This window comes from Emydura macquarii, unplaced genomic scaffold, assembly GCF_026122565.2.
Source record: "Emydura macquarii macquarii isolate MOO-44397 ecotype Brisbane River unplaced genomic scaffold, CSIRO-AGI_Emac_v2 contig_1551, whole genome shotgun sequence".
In the NCBI taxonomy this organism is placed as follows: domain Eukaryota; kingdom Metazoa; phylum Chordata; order Testudines; family Chelidae; genus Emydura; species Emydura macquarii.
The window spans coordinates 4,862,105-4,880,311 of NW_027131688.1; the positions used below are offsets into that span (position 1 = coordinate 4,862,105).

At 41.8% G+C, this 18,207-nt stretch overlaps 1 protein-coding gene across 2 annotated transcripts in view; it reads right to left on the reverse strand.

Moving 5' to 3' along the window:
• Positions 1-18,207, reverse strand: part of MDGA2 (MAM domain containing glycosylphosphatidylinositol anchor 2) — a 628,431-nt gene that overhangs the window by 400,124 nt on the left and 210,100 nt on the right. For both annotated transcript variants that reach the window (XM_067554719.1, XM_067554718.1), the window contains exon 2: positions 8,291-8,430. In XM_067554719.1, the coding sequence (XP_067410820.1) occupies positions 8,291-8,430 (140 nt within the window). The remainder of the gene's footprint in view (positions 1-8,290; positions 8,431-18,207) is intronic.

The window sequence follows — 18,207 nt, forward strand, 5'->3', positions numbered from 1 at the left end:
CCCTTCATGTGCATCAATTATGGATTGCCACTCAGTAAAATAGTCAGACCTGTTTAAAAAAAGTTGCTTGTTCTCCTTCCTGTGAATTTCTGATCTGTCTCTCTCATCTCTTGCTCTCAAGTATATCATACTTGGCTGGGGTATTTAATGGAGTTATACTCCAGAGTGTTTTAATGGGCAAATACGAATATATTTGTCAATCGTTGATAAGCCACAACCCGATTACTATTTGAGTTTCTCTAAGTTTTACATGCCACAGCTGCTCCGCTGTTCACATTCATAAGTTGTTTTTTTTAAAGCTGTTATGAGTTCATAAAAGAACCATTCCCTAAAAGAATGAAATAAATGCCGCTTATTATTTTTGTCTGTGATTACCAGCAGGAATGATTGCAGCCTGAAAAAGTATAAGCTGAAATGAAATTAAATAAGATGTCGAATGGGGGAAAACAACTCATTCATTAACCAGATTTTCTCAGAAAAATTCCACTGCGTATATTTAGGCAGCTTTAGGTATTTTATGTATCCCATTTAGTATAATAAATTAACTTACATCACAAGTTAATTGCTGATGATAAAGCTATTTCTCCAAGTGCAGTGTGATATCCAAGAATATTTTACATCTTTTTAGGGGGTTCTCTTTTTATTCCTAAAAATTTTCAACCCAAACCAATATATTATTTTATATCAAACAAAACTGTCAACACTTTCCTTGCACTCACTGCATCATCAATATGTTGTGTCTTTATTAGCAGCACATGAAATAAAAACAAAATCCATCAAAGAGTCACCAAATGATATTTGAGGAATAAATGCATAGTAGTAAGGGGGATCCTTGCTACTTCAGAATATGCTACTGAGAAATTGACAGATATAATTAACTACAACTAGAGTACTGCAAATCTAGTTAAACAGATGTAGCATTTGAAAAGGTTCTTTACATTACCTTCTAGAAACCTTTGTGTGAGCAAGAATCTTAAATTGCTGATGTAAAATGTATATACTGGTTGGCAGTCAAGTGTTGAGGGTTTGGCTATACATAAAATAAATAAACAAATACAATAAAATACATAAAATAAATACAAATACAAGGGTTTGGCTATACATCTAGGCTCTGATCCGGAATAACTTACTTCAGCAAAACTCCCAGTGAAAATACTGGAGATTTTGTTTAAGGAACAGCTGAAGGAATAAAGCACCAATTTATCAAAATGGCACACTACATGACCATATTTCACAGAACAGTCCTACTGCATATTTATTTTGTAATCAATCAATCAGCAAACCACCCCGGAATGATGTTTGCTTTTTTTGCAACAGTGTTATGCTGTTTACTCTTATACTCAGCTTGTGATCCACAGTGACACACTGCACCCCATGTACACCCTTACGGTGTGATTGGGTATCATTCACGTTCACCCTTATAGCGTAAGTCTGTTTTGTTTAATGCAAAGTGTGTCATGCAGGGTGTTTTTGGAATGCTCATGACATACTGAACATCATTGTTATAGTATTATGTTTGTTGCAATGTCATATCTATGGTTATGAAGCTCTGCTATGTAATATTCCCAAACATGTGTCTCATGGCTTGAGGCAGATCTAAGCAAAATCATCCAAATGCAGAGAGATAGTTCACACCTCCCTAAGCCATGCAGAAAACAACCCAGCTCTTCCAGAAACAATGGATCGATAAGGGGATGTTCATTGAGTCAAGTGGAGGAAGCCACGCCGGACACTGTCTGTCACCAGAACCCAGAGCGGGGTGAAGGAACATGTTAAAAGATGGGACATTTTGCAATCTGGAGCTCTCTCTTCCACTTCCACCTACCAAACAACATCAAGCAACTGAAGGACTGTCCACAAGGGGAGGTTCTGGCTGGAGAAGGTCAGCCAGCCTGCCGTGAGCATTATTTGACTTTGTAAAGCTGCTGAAAGTGTGAAGATTAGTTTAGAATGTGATTTGCTTTTATTTCATCCTGATCAAATCTGACTCAGATTCCTCTGGTTTATATTCACTTAAAATCTTTCTGTACTTAATAAATGTGTTTGTTTTATCTAAAGCAGTGCATGTGGTTTAGTGCATGTTAGAGACTTCATTTAAAGTGACAGCCCCAGTGAATATCAATTTCTTTGTTATTAATTGATGAACTAGTCATGAGCTCGTATTGTTCAGTGGACAGCATGGAACGTTGCAAGACGGAAGTTCCTAGGGTTGCACCTGGAACTGGTGTTTGCTGGGGTCATTCTATCGCATAATGCCATGAGTGGCTGGCCAGAAGTACTCACTCACTAAATTAAGAGCCGCTTGCTTGCAGGAGGCTGTGCGTGCACTGACCTAGGAGTAGGGGTCCAGGAGTGAGGAATTTGGGTGACACAGCTATACACCAATCCAGACTGCAGAGAGGAACGTGACACCACTACGAACCCTAGATCCCTTTCTGCAGTACTCTTTCATAGGGCATCATTTCCCATTTTGTATGTGTGCAACTGTTTTTTCTTCCTAAGTAGAGTACATTACATTTGGCCTTATTGATTTTCATCCTATTTACTTCAGATCATTTTTCCAGTTTGTCCAGATCATTTTGAATTTTAATCATGCAAAACCATGCTCTGAAATGTCTCTAGCCTCTGCTTGTCAGGCACCTGGCATTGGCCACTGTCAGAAGACAGGATACTGGGCTAGATGGACCACTGGTCTGACCCAGTATGGCTCTTATGTTCCTATTCTCTAAAGCACTTGAAAGCCCTCCCCAGCTTGGTATCATCTGCGAAGTTTATAAGTATACTCTCTATGCCATTATCTAAATCATTGATGAAGATATTGAACAGAGCCGGACCCAGAAGTGATTCCTGCGGGACCCATTCAATATTGCCCTTCCAATTTGACTGTGAACAGCTGGTCACTACTCTCTGGTTTACTTCTGCAAAGCATTTTTAAAGTGTAACCACTGTATAGTTGACACACAAAATACTTGAGAGTAATTAATGACACACAATACTCCACTGCCCCTTCGGCAGATGAAGATACCTAAAAAAGCTGACCTTAAGGATTCTCCATTTCTTTTCTTATCTCATAGGAAAACACACTTCTTGTTAACGTGCCCACCCCTTGTAACTTCTCTCTGCCTGTCCTTGTCAATTTTCCAATGCCAACATTGAATTTGGCCAGATTGATCCAGGCTTTCGGTCAGGAGGAAGGCAGGCTACAAAGGTCAGGAGGATTCAAGAGTAGGAGTTTAGATATTGCCTGCCTGCATCATACCAAACTGCAACCCATCATTCATTTGCTTTCGGGAGCACTAAAACTCAATGAAAATTGAATAGGAAGGTGATTTTCTGTGAGCTGTAACATATGAGAGAGAGAGAGAGAGAGAGAGAGAGAGATGATCGAGGTGCTAGATGAGCGAGAAAATCCATAAACAGGTAAAATGAACTGAAATCAATTTTCCATCCTGGATCCAAGATAAGAAAATAGAGATTTTATGAGAAAAGCAGCACTGTGGATGCTGTCTTGATAAAACATTTTGGTTGAACTGCTTTTTTGATATAGCAGCCGCCTGAACTTCATGACTGCTTAAGAAACTACATTTTATAGCTAATCTGAAACACTTCCCAACAGCTAAACAGCTGCTTTGAGCCTCAAGACATACAGTTCTGGGAGGAACCTGAAGCTTCAGAGGTGATAATTCAATCATAGAAGATTAGGGATGGAAGGGACCTCAGGAGGTATCTAGTCCAACCCGCTGCTCAAAGCAGGACCAACACCAACTAAATCATCCCAGCCAGGGCTTTGTCAAGCCAGACCTTAAAAACCTCCAAGGACAGAGATTCCACCACCTGCCTAGGTAACCCATTCCAGTGCTTCACCACCCTCCTAGTGAAAAAGTTTTCCTCATATCCAAATTAGACCTCTCAGACTGCAACTTGAGATCATTGTTCCTTGTTATCAAATCCCCCCTCACTCTTCTCTTCTACAGAATAAACAAGCCAAGCCTCTTTCACTCAGCCTCTATTCATAAGTCATGTGCTCCAGCCCCCCACTCATTTTTGTTGCCCTCCATTGGACTCTCCAGTTTGTCCACATCCTTCCTCTAGTGGAGGGCCCAAACTGGATACCAATGCCTCACCAATGCTGAATAGAGGGGAATAATCACTTCCCTCGATCTGCTGGCAATGCTCCTCCTAATGCAGCCCAATATGCCGTTAGACTTCTTGGCAACCAGGACAAAGTGTTGACTCATATCCAGCATCTTGTCCACTGTAACCCCCAGGCCCTTTTCTGCAGAACTGTTGCCTAGCCAGTCGGTCCCCAGTCTGTAGCAGTGCATGGGATTCTTGCATCCTAAGTGCAGGACTCTGCACTTGAACTTCATCAACTTTAAAACTTTTTTTCTCAATCTAGCAGAGAATTCTTTAATTTCAACATTATTTTAGGGTTTTTTTAAACTAACCCTTATTTTTTTCAATTTTTCTTAATTTTCATTTTTCATTTTTTCTTTATTTTCTTTAATTTCTTTTTCTCTCTGCTTTAAAAGCTTTCTCTCAATCTAGCAGAGAATTCTTTAATTACAAAATTAATTTCTTTATTTCAAATTAAACCTTATTTTCTCTTTTTAAATTTTTCTGTAGTTTCTGTTTCTCTGTGTTTAAAATGCTTTCTCTCAACCTAAACACAAGCACACCACACATGCCCCAATTACATAAAATAAAAAAAATAAAATAAATAATTTCAAAATGGCCGACAATGCTAAACGTGTACAAGACCGGAAAGGGGAAGTGGAGCGCAGGATATGGAATCATAGAATAGAATCATAGAAGATTAGAGTTGGAAGGGACCTCAGGAGGTCATCTAGTCCAACCCTCTGCCTATAAGGTACTATGGGGTGTCGAAACCTGTCAAAAACACATGGCGATGAAAGCTATTGAGGTCTTTACTACTGATAGCTACAGAACTTTCCCTCCATGCTGTTGGATTGGATAGAAATTCTTCTGAGCTATGACGTCTGCCTGGAGCCACAGAACCATCAGAAGGGAAAAATACTGTAAATTGATGAGTCAGCATGCTGTCTGAAACTGCAGCATGCCCCAGCTTCAAGACTGAATCTTCTGTTTTAAAGGGACACACTTTAAAAGTGACCTAAATCTCTGACCTCTGACTTGAAACTGTTACACTGAATCCTGAATATCTGGTTTCTTAAAAATCCACTATTCTTAGGGGTGGCATTTCCAGGCTCTCTTCAACCTTATTGATACGCTTTATTCTGGCAACCCTTCAGAGACAACCATGCTGAGTGACCTGGCGTGTGTGATTGATGCTGTATAGATTTCAAGAAGAGGCTTGGTTTATAAGAAATAACTCCTTGGAAAAAGCTCTCTTTGCAGAGAGAATGCAGGAAACGTCTCATTTTAGGAGCTCGTGATTTGGTGTCTGCTCTTGCATCACTGAAATCAACAGGAGTTTCACCATTCACTTTGAGGGGAACGGAACTAGAGCCTTCATGCTTTTCCACATGCTATGGAGGAGCTAACAAACTTGCCTATTTCCTCCATTTTTTTTAAATTACAGGGTGGTTTGAAATAGAAACCTAAATATATTTATTTACACACACACACACACATGCCCTAACCTCCTTATTGTAATCTTGTACGCTTGCCACGTGATACAGTGAATTTTCCTGCACACAGATTCCGTGCAGAAGTCAACACACTAGTGCATACAGTACAAGCTTGATTATTTGAATGCTACAGAGACACTGAAAGAATGGATGATAAAGGTTTCAGATAATTGAAGGAATATTCAATGTAATTAACAGGCACTGAGGGATATGAATCCGTTTCAGATAACAGGTGGTTGGATAATTGACGTAATCTGGGATAGATCAAATTCTGTCACTCTTACACTGAACAGTATTGGACTCCATAAGAAACTTAAATGAAGTCCGTAGGCCCTACTCGGGGAGTAATGGACTAATCACCATGAGTAAAAGTATCAGAATATGGCTCTATATTTCTCTGCCTCTGTTCCACAGAATTGTATAATATGTGGATATATAAAAATATGCATCTATCTTTAAAGCCGAGATATTATTTATTCACGGAATTAAATTCAGCTAATGGGGACCAATCAACCAGCACAGCAGGGTCAGAAAGTCACTGAAGTCCTTCCCCACAGCTTCGCTGACATTTAATCACATCACTAACATTAAAGGACTGAGACAACTGCAGTCAGGGCACCATAAGAAAAAGAAAGGTGGAGCAAGCAAGAGAAATCACTATTGGTCAAAAAGGATAAAGTAATCAAGGAAATAAGTATTACAAGCACTGAACAAAAAAACCCAAAACAACAAAAAATCCATAAAAAGGAATTGACTTACAACCCTCTATTTTTTTCATTTAGGATCTTGGAAATAAATTTGAGCAGTGAATCTATTCATGGCTTCTTTCCCCCCACCTAGTAAATGCTGTACTGAGATTCATTGAATTTAGAAGAAATGTGTCCCCTATTTATAATCTGTGTTAATTTGTGGATTACAACTAACAGAATTTGCTCTAGCTTGACTGTGATCATGGACTACATGGATGGAATTCTCAAAGGTGCACAGTGCTAGCCTAACGCTGGGTATGTCTTCACTGATGATGGCAAATTTGCCATTGTCAGATCGATTTATCTGGCTCGATTGAGTGGAAGTGAAGACCCGCTCAATCAATCCAGAAGTCGATTCAATAAAACCACCTCCAAAAAAAGGCATAGCGCTGCCTCAATGGTATGCATTTCCCACCAGCGCAGGGTAGTGGAGACATCATGCAAAAGAGGATTTAGAAAAAGTCGACATAAGTTACTCTACGTAGCTTGTGTAACTCCCGTCGACTGCCGTAGAATTTCCCCATAAGTATAGACCAGGCCTCTGCAATGGAAGACACTTCTGAATCCCACCCTGGAATGCAAACATCTATAGAATGAAGGTCTAAACATCTATATTTCAAAAATATATCCAGGGAGAAGAGCACCAGATTTTAGACTGAAGATCTTCTGTGAAGTTAGTGTTCTAATTCGCAGCTTAACTAACCACACACCGCAGAACTCCCACTGATTGCAATACAAGTTCCATGCATGACAGCAAAACCGGGCCTCAGGAAAGAGAGAAGTTTAATTCATCCTGACTGCAAAGAACCCTCTTTAAGTCTATATTTGAGTGTTCAAAATGCTATAAAAAAATATCACACCATAGAATTTGGTTCCCTAATACTTTATTTAAACAAAATATTATTTGATTAATCTTATTAGGCTGATAGTGGAAGCTACAACATATATGTGAGACCAAATTAATTTGCACAATAAAGAAGATATTTCCAACCCTTTAAAGGAAAAATCAGGATACTATAGAGCTTTGAGGAGGTAGGTTGTGTGTTTTAAAATATCTTTTGAAACTTTGAAGTCCATGACCTACATAAACGGCTAGCTCAGAACAAGCAAAATCAAATAAACAAGTTCTGTTCCATAGCATTATCACAATTATGTTAAACTCTGGTTTGCAGGTAAGTTATGAGTGGATCCACCCCCGCCTTCCCAGTGAACCTCTTCCAAAAGCTATAGACGAGCAGCAAGGTTGATGCTTCATTCATGTCACCAAAATGCCCCATCCGCAGAAGCCGTTGTGAGTAAAACTGAAATATTGGGCAAACCAATCAAAATTCACTAACAGTCAGAGCTCCATATTTATACATTTTTGGCAGGACCATGATACCTCACTTCTTTTTAATGATGTTTCATTTTTACACATCTCTGCAATTTCCTTGATGCCCCTTGGCCTCAGATATGCATCTGTTCTAATTGCTTTTCCTGGTGTTTTATTATTTTCCTGACACTGCATGTGCTATAAGTTGCTTTCAAAGTGTGCAATATTTAATGTGAAGTTCATTAAGACCAATGGTTCTCAAACTCTTCTAGACCATGACCAGAACTACAACAGAAACCCACCACAATAAGGTTTAAGACCGCATCCCTTCTAGCCAGAAAGAAAGGGAAGGTGGTTGCAACACCTTGAAACTTGCCTGCAACCCCAGGTTTGGAACCCAGGATTTACAGCAATCACATTCTCTGGACCTGCTCATACTGTGACACTAATTGAGCTAAACCAGCATCATTGCATTCGAGAAAGTCCAGCACTTATAGGAGCAAATCACATCATTACCACTGCAAACAAAACGACCTGAAATGGCTCTGAGGGCAAACAACAGGAGAGTGATAGTGATCCGGCAACAGGATGTGGCTGGGTCACAGTTTGGGGCTCACCTGTGGCCGTGGATGGCCTGTCACCAAGCAGGTCAGCTCCAGAGTCTCCCCCTCCCGGATGGTGTATACCCTCTCCGAGTAGCGCTCCTCCTCGATGTTGCACGCCAGGCCTGAGTGCACGATCCGCACCGTGGGTGGGGCTGTCAAACCAGCAAAAAGAGAAACATGTAAGTAAACTCTTTATGCACAGTCCCCACAGGAACAACTGTTAGACACAACCCCAGTCAGACACAGCCCAGCTCAGAATGAACTGCCCGAGCTCGCATGAGGGGTAACACCCTTCTCTGATGGAAGAATCAATCACTCTGCTTCGGATGTTGAAATCAGTGACACCGCCACTCAGAGTATGGATGGCCTCCTCTGAACACCTTCCCCCCAACCGCTCTACCCCCCATAGTCTCCACAAAAAACAGGGCGACAAACAAGGAACCAGATAACAGCTCCATCTCTGATGTTTGATTAGATTTTTACCCCCCTTCCATTGCAAGTGAACTTGTACGGGAGATTTTGATAGACCAGTAAAAGGGCCAAGACCACGTAGGTCTAGCTTCTGAAACTTTTTTTTCCCTCTTTTTTGGTGTGTTATTGTCTGCTAACAAGGATAAGTGGGGGGAGAGGCTTGAGCTTTTTGGGATCTCTTCTTAGACACAGCTTCTGGATCCTCCAGCGTTAGCTGGAAGATCGGGCCAATCAGAAAGACGTCACTTTTTCCACTCGAAAGCCGCCCCAGACTTCAGTAATTATTGAGGGTTGAGGGCCGTGTCTCCGTTTGGCTTATTTCCTGACACCACCTCACACAAACTAAAGTTACCACGAGCTTTGGGTTGGCAGAACGCCGGGTAGCAAACTCAGCGCTTGCGAGAGGCTCTGAAAAGCCATCCCTGAATTATGCACACAAGAGGGATGGAGCTGCTCTGCCAGCCTCACACACACCCTTGCCCTGGTGGGACTCTGAGACAAATGCCAGAATTCAGCCTCCTGCCCATTCAGCTGCTGGGCTCTCCAGTGAGGCAGCCAATGGGGGGACACTTAGGATGGTGCTCTTTTATTATTTGGACACCTTTACCATAACGACTGCCCTGAAACCACCAGCTTGCTTTACAAAGACACTGAACATCCTGATGCATAGCTACGTGTCGACTGGCTTAGAACCAGTGCCCGGATTCACCAAGTATTCCACTCCCATTTTGTGACCTATCCAATCTCTTTAGGCTTTTGTCCATATTTTAAGATAGAGATGAGCCGCTGGCACTTGAAAACACCAAACTTCAGGAAAGTGCAGACCCAAAATCCAGACTCTAAATGTTTGGCACAAGCCAACATCTATTATGGATATCTCCCAACCTAGATTAGCACCCACGGGCATTAAAGGTACACCCATGGATTTAGTAGGATTAGGGCCTTTGTTTGACCATACCATTCCTTGTTCTTTACACATGGAGAAACTCAAGAACAGTGGAAGACACAGTGTGACTGCTAAAATCTAAAGAGAGAGATGTTTAACAGCAAATATATTGCCCTGAAATATGGCACTAAACCATTATTGTAATGGCCCCGCCCAGAAGTCACCAGCAGGGTTTCAATATAGGAAATTTAGCCCCACAACAAAGCACTCATCCGTGTGAGCTGAAGGAGTAATTTCCATTAGCTGGCAGCAGTAGTAGGCTGTGAAGTACAAGTTCAGTGCCATGAAAATTGATCTTAATATTTATGTATGTTTAGCTGTCCCCTAAAGGAAGCCTTTACAAACTGATTTGCACTCTGGTTATTTTTGCTTCCCCTTCCAAATCAACTTTCCATTTTTTGTTCTTTTTGATGATGTACTTTTCTAAATGTATTCTAACACTCAGGATGTAAATGAAAAGCTTTTATTAAACCACTAAAATAAGGTAGTCAGCACAACGGGGCTGATCCTATTCCCATTTGAAGTGAATATTAACATCCAGCAACTTCATTGGGAGCAGAAGTGGGACCAGAATTTCAGTTCGGACAGATTTCATTTTCCTTTATTTTTCTGGTATCTTTAACCTGCACTAAGACAAGCAAAATGTTTTCATATGTACCACAAGAGTAGCACATATCGTCTAGGCAAGAACATTAGAATGGCTGTAATGCTGGATCCGCAACTCATAGTACTGTTTTAATAGTTCATTCGAGAATAGCTATGGTGCTGGGGGATGTCAGTAATTCTGAGCCATGCAATTCCACCTCATTCAAATTCCAAGAGAGCAGATCAATAGGAGGACAAGGTCAAGTACTAGTTTTGGTGCCCTCGCTGAATGAAATATAACAAGAAAATAAACAGCAGAAAGGCCAAAAAGTAAATCAGATGTATAAAAAAACAGGCCAGCTTTAATACTCTTAGAGGCTATGCTATTAGTCAGTAGGGAAAACACGATAGTTAACGTGTGAGAGGCCCTTGACTCAGAGAACCTTGCACAAGACTACAGGACAGCGCAATGAGATCCTGTGGCCGATTCGTGGCCCAACGCAGCTCCGAGGCATGGACCTGAGCAGCCCACTTTGTCGATCCTGTGATCCTGCACATGCTTAAATGGACATTGTGAGAACACACCTCTTTCAGCATGCCAGGACTCAGCCTCCCCCCCCCTGGGGTTGAGGGGGCCTGTGGCAATCAGTCACACTCCAGAGGTTTAACACTTTTACAGTACTGACAGGGTAGGCCTCAGGGCTGGCCCGAGGGCTCCTTTAAACAGAAACACAAAACAGTAAATTTCCTAACGCCTACTGGAGTACTGCCACTTCTTCTGCCAGTTATCAATCCCCAGCCACCCTCTTTCACTCACACCGGGCCAGCTATGTGGAAACCAAAGCCCTCTCCTCAAACAGAAACACCACAGGATTTCCCTTACAGGGAAAAACAGGTGTTAACCTAGGAGCAGCCTTTTCCTCTCCCTGCACACCACCCTTCTGCAGTTTGCATCTCACGTCCCCTCTTATCCCTTTCACTGGAAGAGGTTTTTACAGATAACAGGCTGCCCTTAATTAGACTCGGATGTCCATAATTAACCTAAAGTAACCTCTTCCAGTTCACAGGAAAAAGAGCTTTCATCATTGTAAGTGTAATATACCACCCTTCAACCCCTCTTCCAGAACTGCCCGGCCTGAGTTTCATTGTTGCATGCAGTGTTGTTGTAGCTGAGTCGGTCCCAGGATACTAGAGAGACAAGCTATAAGCTCGAAACCTCGTCTCCCTCACCAACGGAAGTGGGTCTAATAAAAGACATTAACTCACCCCCACCCCTCATGTCTCTCAGGTCTAACTTTGTCACACCACACAGCTTTGCGCACTAAACATATCCTTCCATCTTTCCAGATTAGGGCTTGAACACCTAAGCAGAAATCCAGGGTCAAATAATCAAACAGGGGACTACAGTGATTTCTTTAAAAGACATTTCTAAAAAGAAAACAGCCAATCTGCACCTGCCATTGTGGTCATCACAGGTGCATATTTAATAAATGTGGTGCAAGGCATCTGATATTTTAAGTATCTGACCCTGGGAGTCCGGAGAAAATGAGGCAAAGCTTCCCAGACAGCATGCACAAACAGGACCAGAATAAGATAGACTCCCTTTCTCTTAGCAACCCTGAATTGCATCTGTTGCAATCTACTATATTTAAAACCATTTTCAGTTTGCATAGCCTCTGCCAACCTTTTTTGTAAGTACTTAAGAAATTTGGCCTTGTTACTCACTGATCCCAAGAGCGCAGGCTGAATGTTATGGCTTTATTTATAACGGAGTGGATCCCTTTGTTAATCAGGTTTTGACAACTCAAATGATAGATTGAGAAAATTAGTTCAGAAGGTTTTTCACCCGAGTAACAAGCAGCAACAAGATTCTGGTTATATCTCCTTAAATAAGCAAATAGGCATGAACAAAACCACCTTCTGAATTCACATCCTCTGGGATGAATATCACCCACTGTTTTCCTTTGGCACTACTGCAACAAAAACAACCCTGGCCGAAAAGGATACAACACTCAGGGAAACCAATTATCGTCAATGTATAAGGAGTCTGTCAACACACACACATTATACCCAATATATGCTAGAGATTAGATAGTAGATATATAAAGAGAGAGATTAGTTACCTCTTTCTACTCAGAATTCTGGGGTCTCTCTCAGCATTCCCCACTTTCCCAGCACCCGGAGTTGTCTGAGTACAAAGGAATTAGATTGTGCCCAAATGGACCCTTCAGTATGCTCTTACTGGGTTGGTTTTTCTGAGAGCTGGCTGTTATGTTAATTGCTTTCCAGAAAGAAATTAAATCCTTGTGTCATTTTGTACAGGTTGCAGTACCCATACTCACACTGAGGGCTGGTCTTCATGAGAAGTTAGCACGCAGCAAGCTAGGGTACGAACTCACAGCTCACTACCTACTCTGCACTAGCTCCCCAGGTGGAAAATGTTACTGGACACTGAGAATGCCTTTACGCGCACTGCACTTCGGAAGTGTGTTAAGCTCACCCACCCGAAGGCGCTCAGGTGACGTCTAAGCCACAAGCGAAGGGTGCAATCTCCCTGCTCACCTACACAGGCTCCTGCTTGCACACTGCTATTTATACATGCGCTAGCTTGATGACAACTGGTGTGAGCATGTGTACATGAGCAGGGGAATCACACTCCAAGCTCACAGTGCAGAGCGAGAACGTCCACACAGGGAATTAGTGCAGGATAGCTGGTATGCTGCAAATTCACACACTTGCTGTGCACTAACTTCCCCAGACAGACCAGCCTGAAGCGATACCTCACACCACATCATTGACTCCAGGAAGGGGCGTAAGTTATTACCCAACATGAGTAAAGGCAGCAGAACCTTCCCCCAGCAATCACATTGTCCTCGCCTCACTACGTCATTCAGCCAAGTACTAAGAAAGCCATTGGCACTACAGCTCTCCCCACATAAAGGGGCTGGCGTTATAACGTGTGTCTTTAGTAACGAAGGCAGGTGTTTGACTGAAACTAGCCAGGCCAAAGCACTGGCTGCTTAAAGTTACAGCCCCCTCAGTTAAGTCTGATCAAGCTGTCGGTTCAAGCGGAAACGCAGCGCGAGACCAGTCCGTTAACGAGCCTCAGGCTGTACACATCTCCAGGAGCGTCATTTCGGGGTCACGTTGTGTCTGGCATTTGTGTGACATGTCATGGGCCTTGTGCAGCCCGGGGTAGAATAGCAACCCCCTTATTCTGGGGAGTACAGAAAGTGCTGCCTTAGCTCCACTGCACCACGATGGCTGCCGGCAAATCCCCACCTCCTCCTAGGTTCTACCCAGTCTCTGCAGGGTTGCGGGGAAGAATAGGCCGCACCTCACAAAGGTATGTAGTAACAGGTGCCTCAGCTTTGCACCTGGGTGCCGTGGAGAGGAATATACCACCCACGGCTCACCGGAGCAGAGCAGCTCTGCATTGCCCCAAACCATGCCTACATGATACGGCCAAGCCTCCTCTTCTGCATAAATCACATTCTTCCCATTTATCTGAGCTGCTGCTCTGATTTCATCTGAAAAACAATGGCACCTGGCAGAACTATCGAACCGAGAGGGAATATGCTGGGAGGAAACAGGGTCTCAAACTGGGGTAGTCTGCCCGAGGGGCCTGGAGTCTGAGGCACAGAGGACAGAGGGAAAGGGCTGAGCTACTTTGAACCCAGAATCGTAGGAGCAGATGGGAAAGCCACCTCCTCAATATGGTGCTTTTTACATCTACAAAACTTAAATAATATCCTGGTGACTGGAAAAGGCAGGGAGGGTTAACCTTCACTGGCTATGGAGCGGCTGTTTGCCCACTTTTATCTAGTCCTAAAGCTTTGTCTAACTTAACATTAAATAAAATTACTTCAGAGGAAAAATAATTAATTTGTTGAGCGCTGGCATCACACATACACATGTGGCTTTAGTTCTGTAGTAGTGACAGGTCGGACTCTCACACCTGATCAAATACCCGCAGATGTCAGAACGGTCTGAAGCTGGATGACTTCTAGTTCTAACCTAGGGCAAAGCTGCCCCTAGAATCCCCAGACTTTGGAAGAGTTCACTTCAGCAGCCAGTTTTCCAGTTTAGGGCCTTCGCTACAAGCCAGTGACATTTTCTCCATTAACCTTCTGTAAATAAGCCACCAGTTTTCTAGGAAGTAGGACCTTTGGTCCTTTGTAAGCCAAAAATGATTGACATTTGACCAGCAGAGGGTGCTATCAGATTACGATGCTCACAACCACTTTATTGAGAGCACGACTTTAGGAATCTGAGGACCTGCCTCCTAGCCTCCCTAGATAGACTGGTGCTAGCTCATTCTGGCCAAGTGTGGACATTGCAAAACTGCTGACGGCTCAGGCTAGCCACCCGAGTTCAAGCCCTACCGCCCCCTTGGGTCCAACCTCCACGTCCACACTGCTACTTTTAGCAAAGTAGCTTGAGCCAAACTATTGTGAATCTGTCTGCCTGGGATGGGAGGCTCATTCTCAATGCAGTGCAGACATGTCCTGAGTGGCTGGGGCTATAGTTTCCTGACCATGTGTGCGCTTGGGTGCATCCACATGGCTTGGGATATATTTACAAACATCACTTTCCCTCATATCCAATCACCAATGAAAAATCAGAGCGAGAAAAGCCATTAGGAGAACATATGGTTCCCCTTCTAATATCATATGTCTATGTTCATCACATATTTTGATCACACTGATTTTAAAGCATGGCAGGCATTAGAAATGTTTAGATCCTAAATTTTGTAGCTGCTGTCAGGACCATGGCAGCTCACTGTGAAGCGACTCCACATCTGTCTACAGAGCCTTTGAAATTGACACATGAGTAGAAGCTGCCAGCTGCCTTTGAAGATGGAAGCAATGTTTGCAGAGGAACCTGGCTGGATCTTTTTTAACTAAACCTTATTTTTTAAAGGGGCCATTTCCTCAGCTTTTTAATAGATAAGCTTGGTTGAAAAACAGCAGCTATGATCCGTCATCTCTCAGAGTTCTGGTAGGCCTACTCCCCTGCCACCCTTTCAAAGACAGAAAATATATTTAAAAAAGACAAATATGTCTCGGTATAAAGTTGCACAGGAGTATTCTACTCTTTGTGTGTTTCTGGGACACTTTTCAAAGCCTGGCACGCACAATTATTTGAGGGCACCTAAGTTATACACACAAATATCTGAGTTATATGCATGTACAAATCTGGTTTCTGGGCACAAATAACTGGGTCCTTCCTGTTAGACTTCAGTTAGTTCGGTTCTGAATTTGATGGCATGTCCTTACCTATAGCAGAACTATTCTTTTTGAGCGTCTACAGTTCCCAGTGCAGTCACAGTGGAAGGCTAGGTGTTCAAGTTATGAAGGACTGAATAGCTGGCTGAAGAACTCATTGGACTGTTAATGTTGATTTTCGATAAGCCAGGAAATACTGGGGAAATTCCAAAAGACTGGAAGAAAGCTAATGTTGTGCCAATATTTAAAAAGGGTAAACGGGATGACCCTGATAATTATAAGCTTGTCAGGGTGACATCGATCCCAGGCAAGATAATGGAGAGGCTGATACGGGACTCAATTAATAAAGAATTAAAGGACAGCAATATAAGCAATACCAATCAACATGGGTTTATAGAAAATAGAACCTCTCAAACAACTTGATATCTTTTTTTGGTGAGATTACAAGTTTGACTGATAAAGGTAATAGTGTTGATGTAATATACTTAGACTTTTGTAATGCATTTGATTTGGTAGCCCATGCCATTTTGACTAAAAAATTAATATAAAATTAACACAGCACAATGTAAATGATTAAAAACTGGCAAACTGACAGGTCTCAAAATAGAATTGAACATGGGGAACCAACAAGCAAATGTGTTTCTAAGAGGGGTCCCACAGGGATCAGTTCTTGGCCCTATGCTATTTAACATTTTTATCAATGACCTGTAAGGGGTGACTTGATTACAGTTGGTAAGTACCTCCATGGGGAGCAGACATCTGAAAATGAGCTCTTCAGTCTAGCAGAGAAAGGAATAACACGATCCAATGGCTGAAAGTGGAAGTTAGACAAATTCAGACAGGAAATGGGGCACACACTTTTAACAGTGAAGGTAATTAACTATTGTAACAACTTGCCAAGAGTTGTGGTGGATTCTCCATCACTGACAATTTTTAAGTGAAGATCGGACGTTTTTCTAACGTGTGCTCTAGGAATTATTTTGGGGGAGTTTTATGCTCTCCTGGAGGTCAGACCAGAGGATCACAATGATCTCTTCTAACCTTGGAATCTATGAATCTATGATTAGTGCTGATTAAGCAAAGTACTTAAACCTGGACTATTCACCTGCTTAGGTATTAGATATGTCTTATGCATTGATCATAAACTCTGTGGGGGCTGGGACAGTCTTTCTGGTCTGCCATGCACAATCCCTCACACCTGTGCTCTTATGCCTGGGGGGCTCCTATGAGCTCCTGGAATATAAAAAATAAATAATGAAGTGCCTAGCGGAAGCAGAGCCCTTGTGCGGTAAGGTAAGAAACGGGTCAGCATTTTTTTTAATATCATTCTGAAATATTTTGTAGATTTAAAAAAAAAAACTTGATTATTGTATTTGGATTATTTTCTGTCAATCTTGTCCATTAAATGAAAATGTACCATATTTATATCTAGCATATCAGAATTATCGCCAAACCCAAGAGCTCAAAAATCACGAGGTCAGGTTCCAAAAAACCTGAGAGTTTGTTAATTCATTTTGGGTTCTTTAGATGGCTTTTGATTTCCGAGCCTTTGAGGTGCACTTGGGTTGTATTTTCAAGCTTCTTTCTGCAACTCCGAGGGCTAAATCCTTACTTTAAAAAAAAAAAAAAAAAAGAGTGAACATTTGAGACTGTTACTTAATCAAACAATTTCAAGAGCTAAGGCTTTAAGAACGCAAATACCACAAGACTCCTAATAAAACTGACTGACTTAGCATCACTGTATCAGAAATACAACATTTTAAATTCATATTACATTCAAGTGCCCTTAACTTTAGTATCTATGCATTATTGTACAATAACCATTCGGTCTGGAAAAGCAACACATACATGCAAAAATTAGCCTTGATGAGCGATTATGACAGAAGTGCACAATCTTGTAAGTAAAGATCAAATAAACAAACATCAAAATTATTCTTTTCCTTTTTGTGTTTTTACTTTTTATGGTTCAGAAGATATTACATAATTATGAAATGTCACCTCTTTCTCAACTATAGGAATATTCATTACAGCTCCTTCTGAAATATGCCTCCCAGGATTAAATGCCAGATGAGACATAGTAATATACTACTTGGCATTTATTTTGTCTGGTGGCATTTTAAAAACTTGTCTTATTATTATACACAGTAAATATTGCATGAAAGAACCCATTACACGTCTATATCCGGCAGTAAATACACCTAATGCAATGAAAACAAGCATGAGGTCAGAAATGAAAAATAAAATAAAATAAAAATACATGTTACAAATTACTCTGAGTTGTACCAAGATATTTCTTGTTTTCAAATGCAAGATGCGGCCATTCTAATCTATCTCCACATGTCAGGAGCCTTACGCTAGCTGTATCCACTCCACAGGATGCTCTCAGTCAGCAATTTCAATTGGTTTAATCACAAAAAACTAGAGCGGCGATTTGTTTAGTAGATGCAACAGCTGTCCAGAGAAAAGGTATCTTAAGTTTTCTGTCAGGGGGGTACTAGAAATGCCACAGAACTTGAAGACGTATGCAGGTAACTGGACACACTTAAGGAAAGCGGGACAAAGGATGAAACTGATGTTGTGATGAATGGTGCCTGAAGGAGGCATGCAGGTTAAAGTTTATTTTTCCATTTCACTGTGGGAGCAAGGGACCATGTTCCTACAAAGGAAGGCAACATCTCTGTTTATAGAATATCACAGGC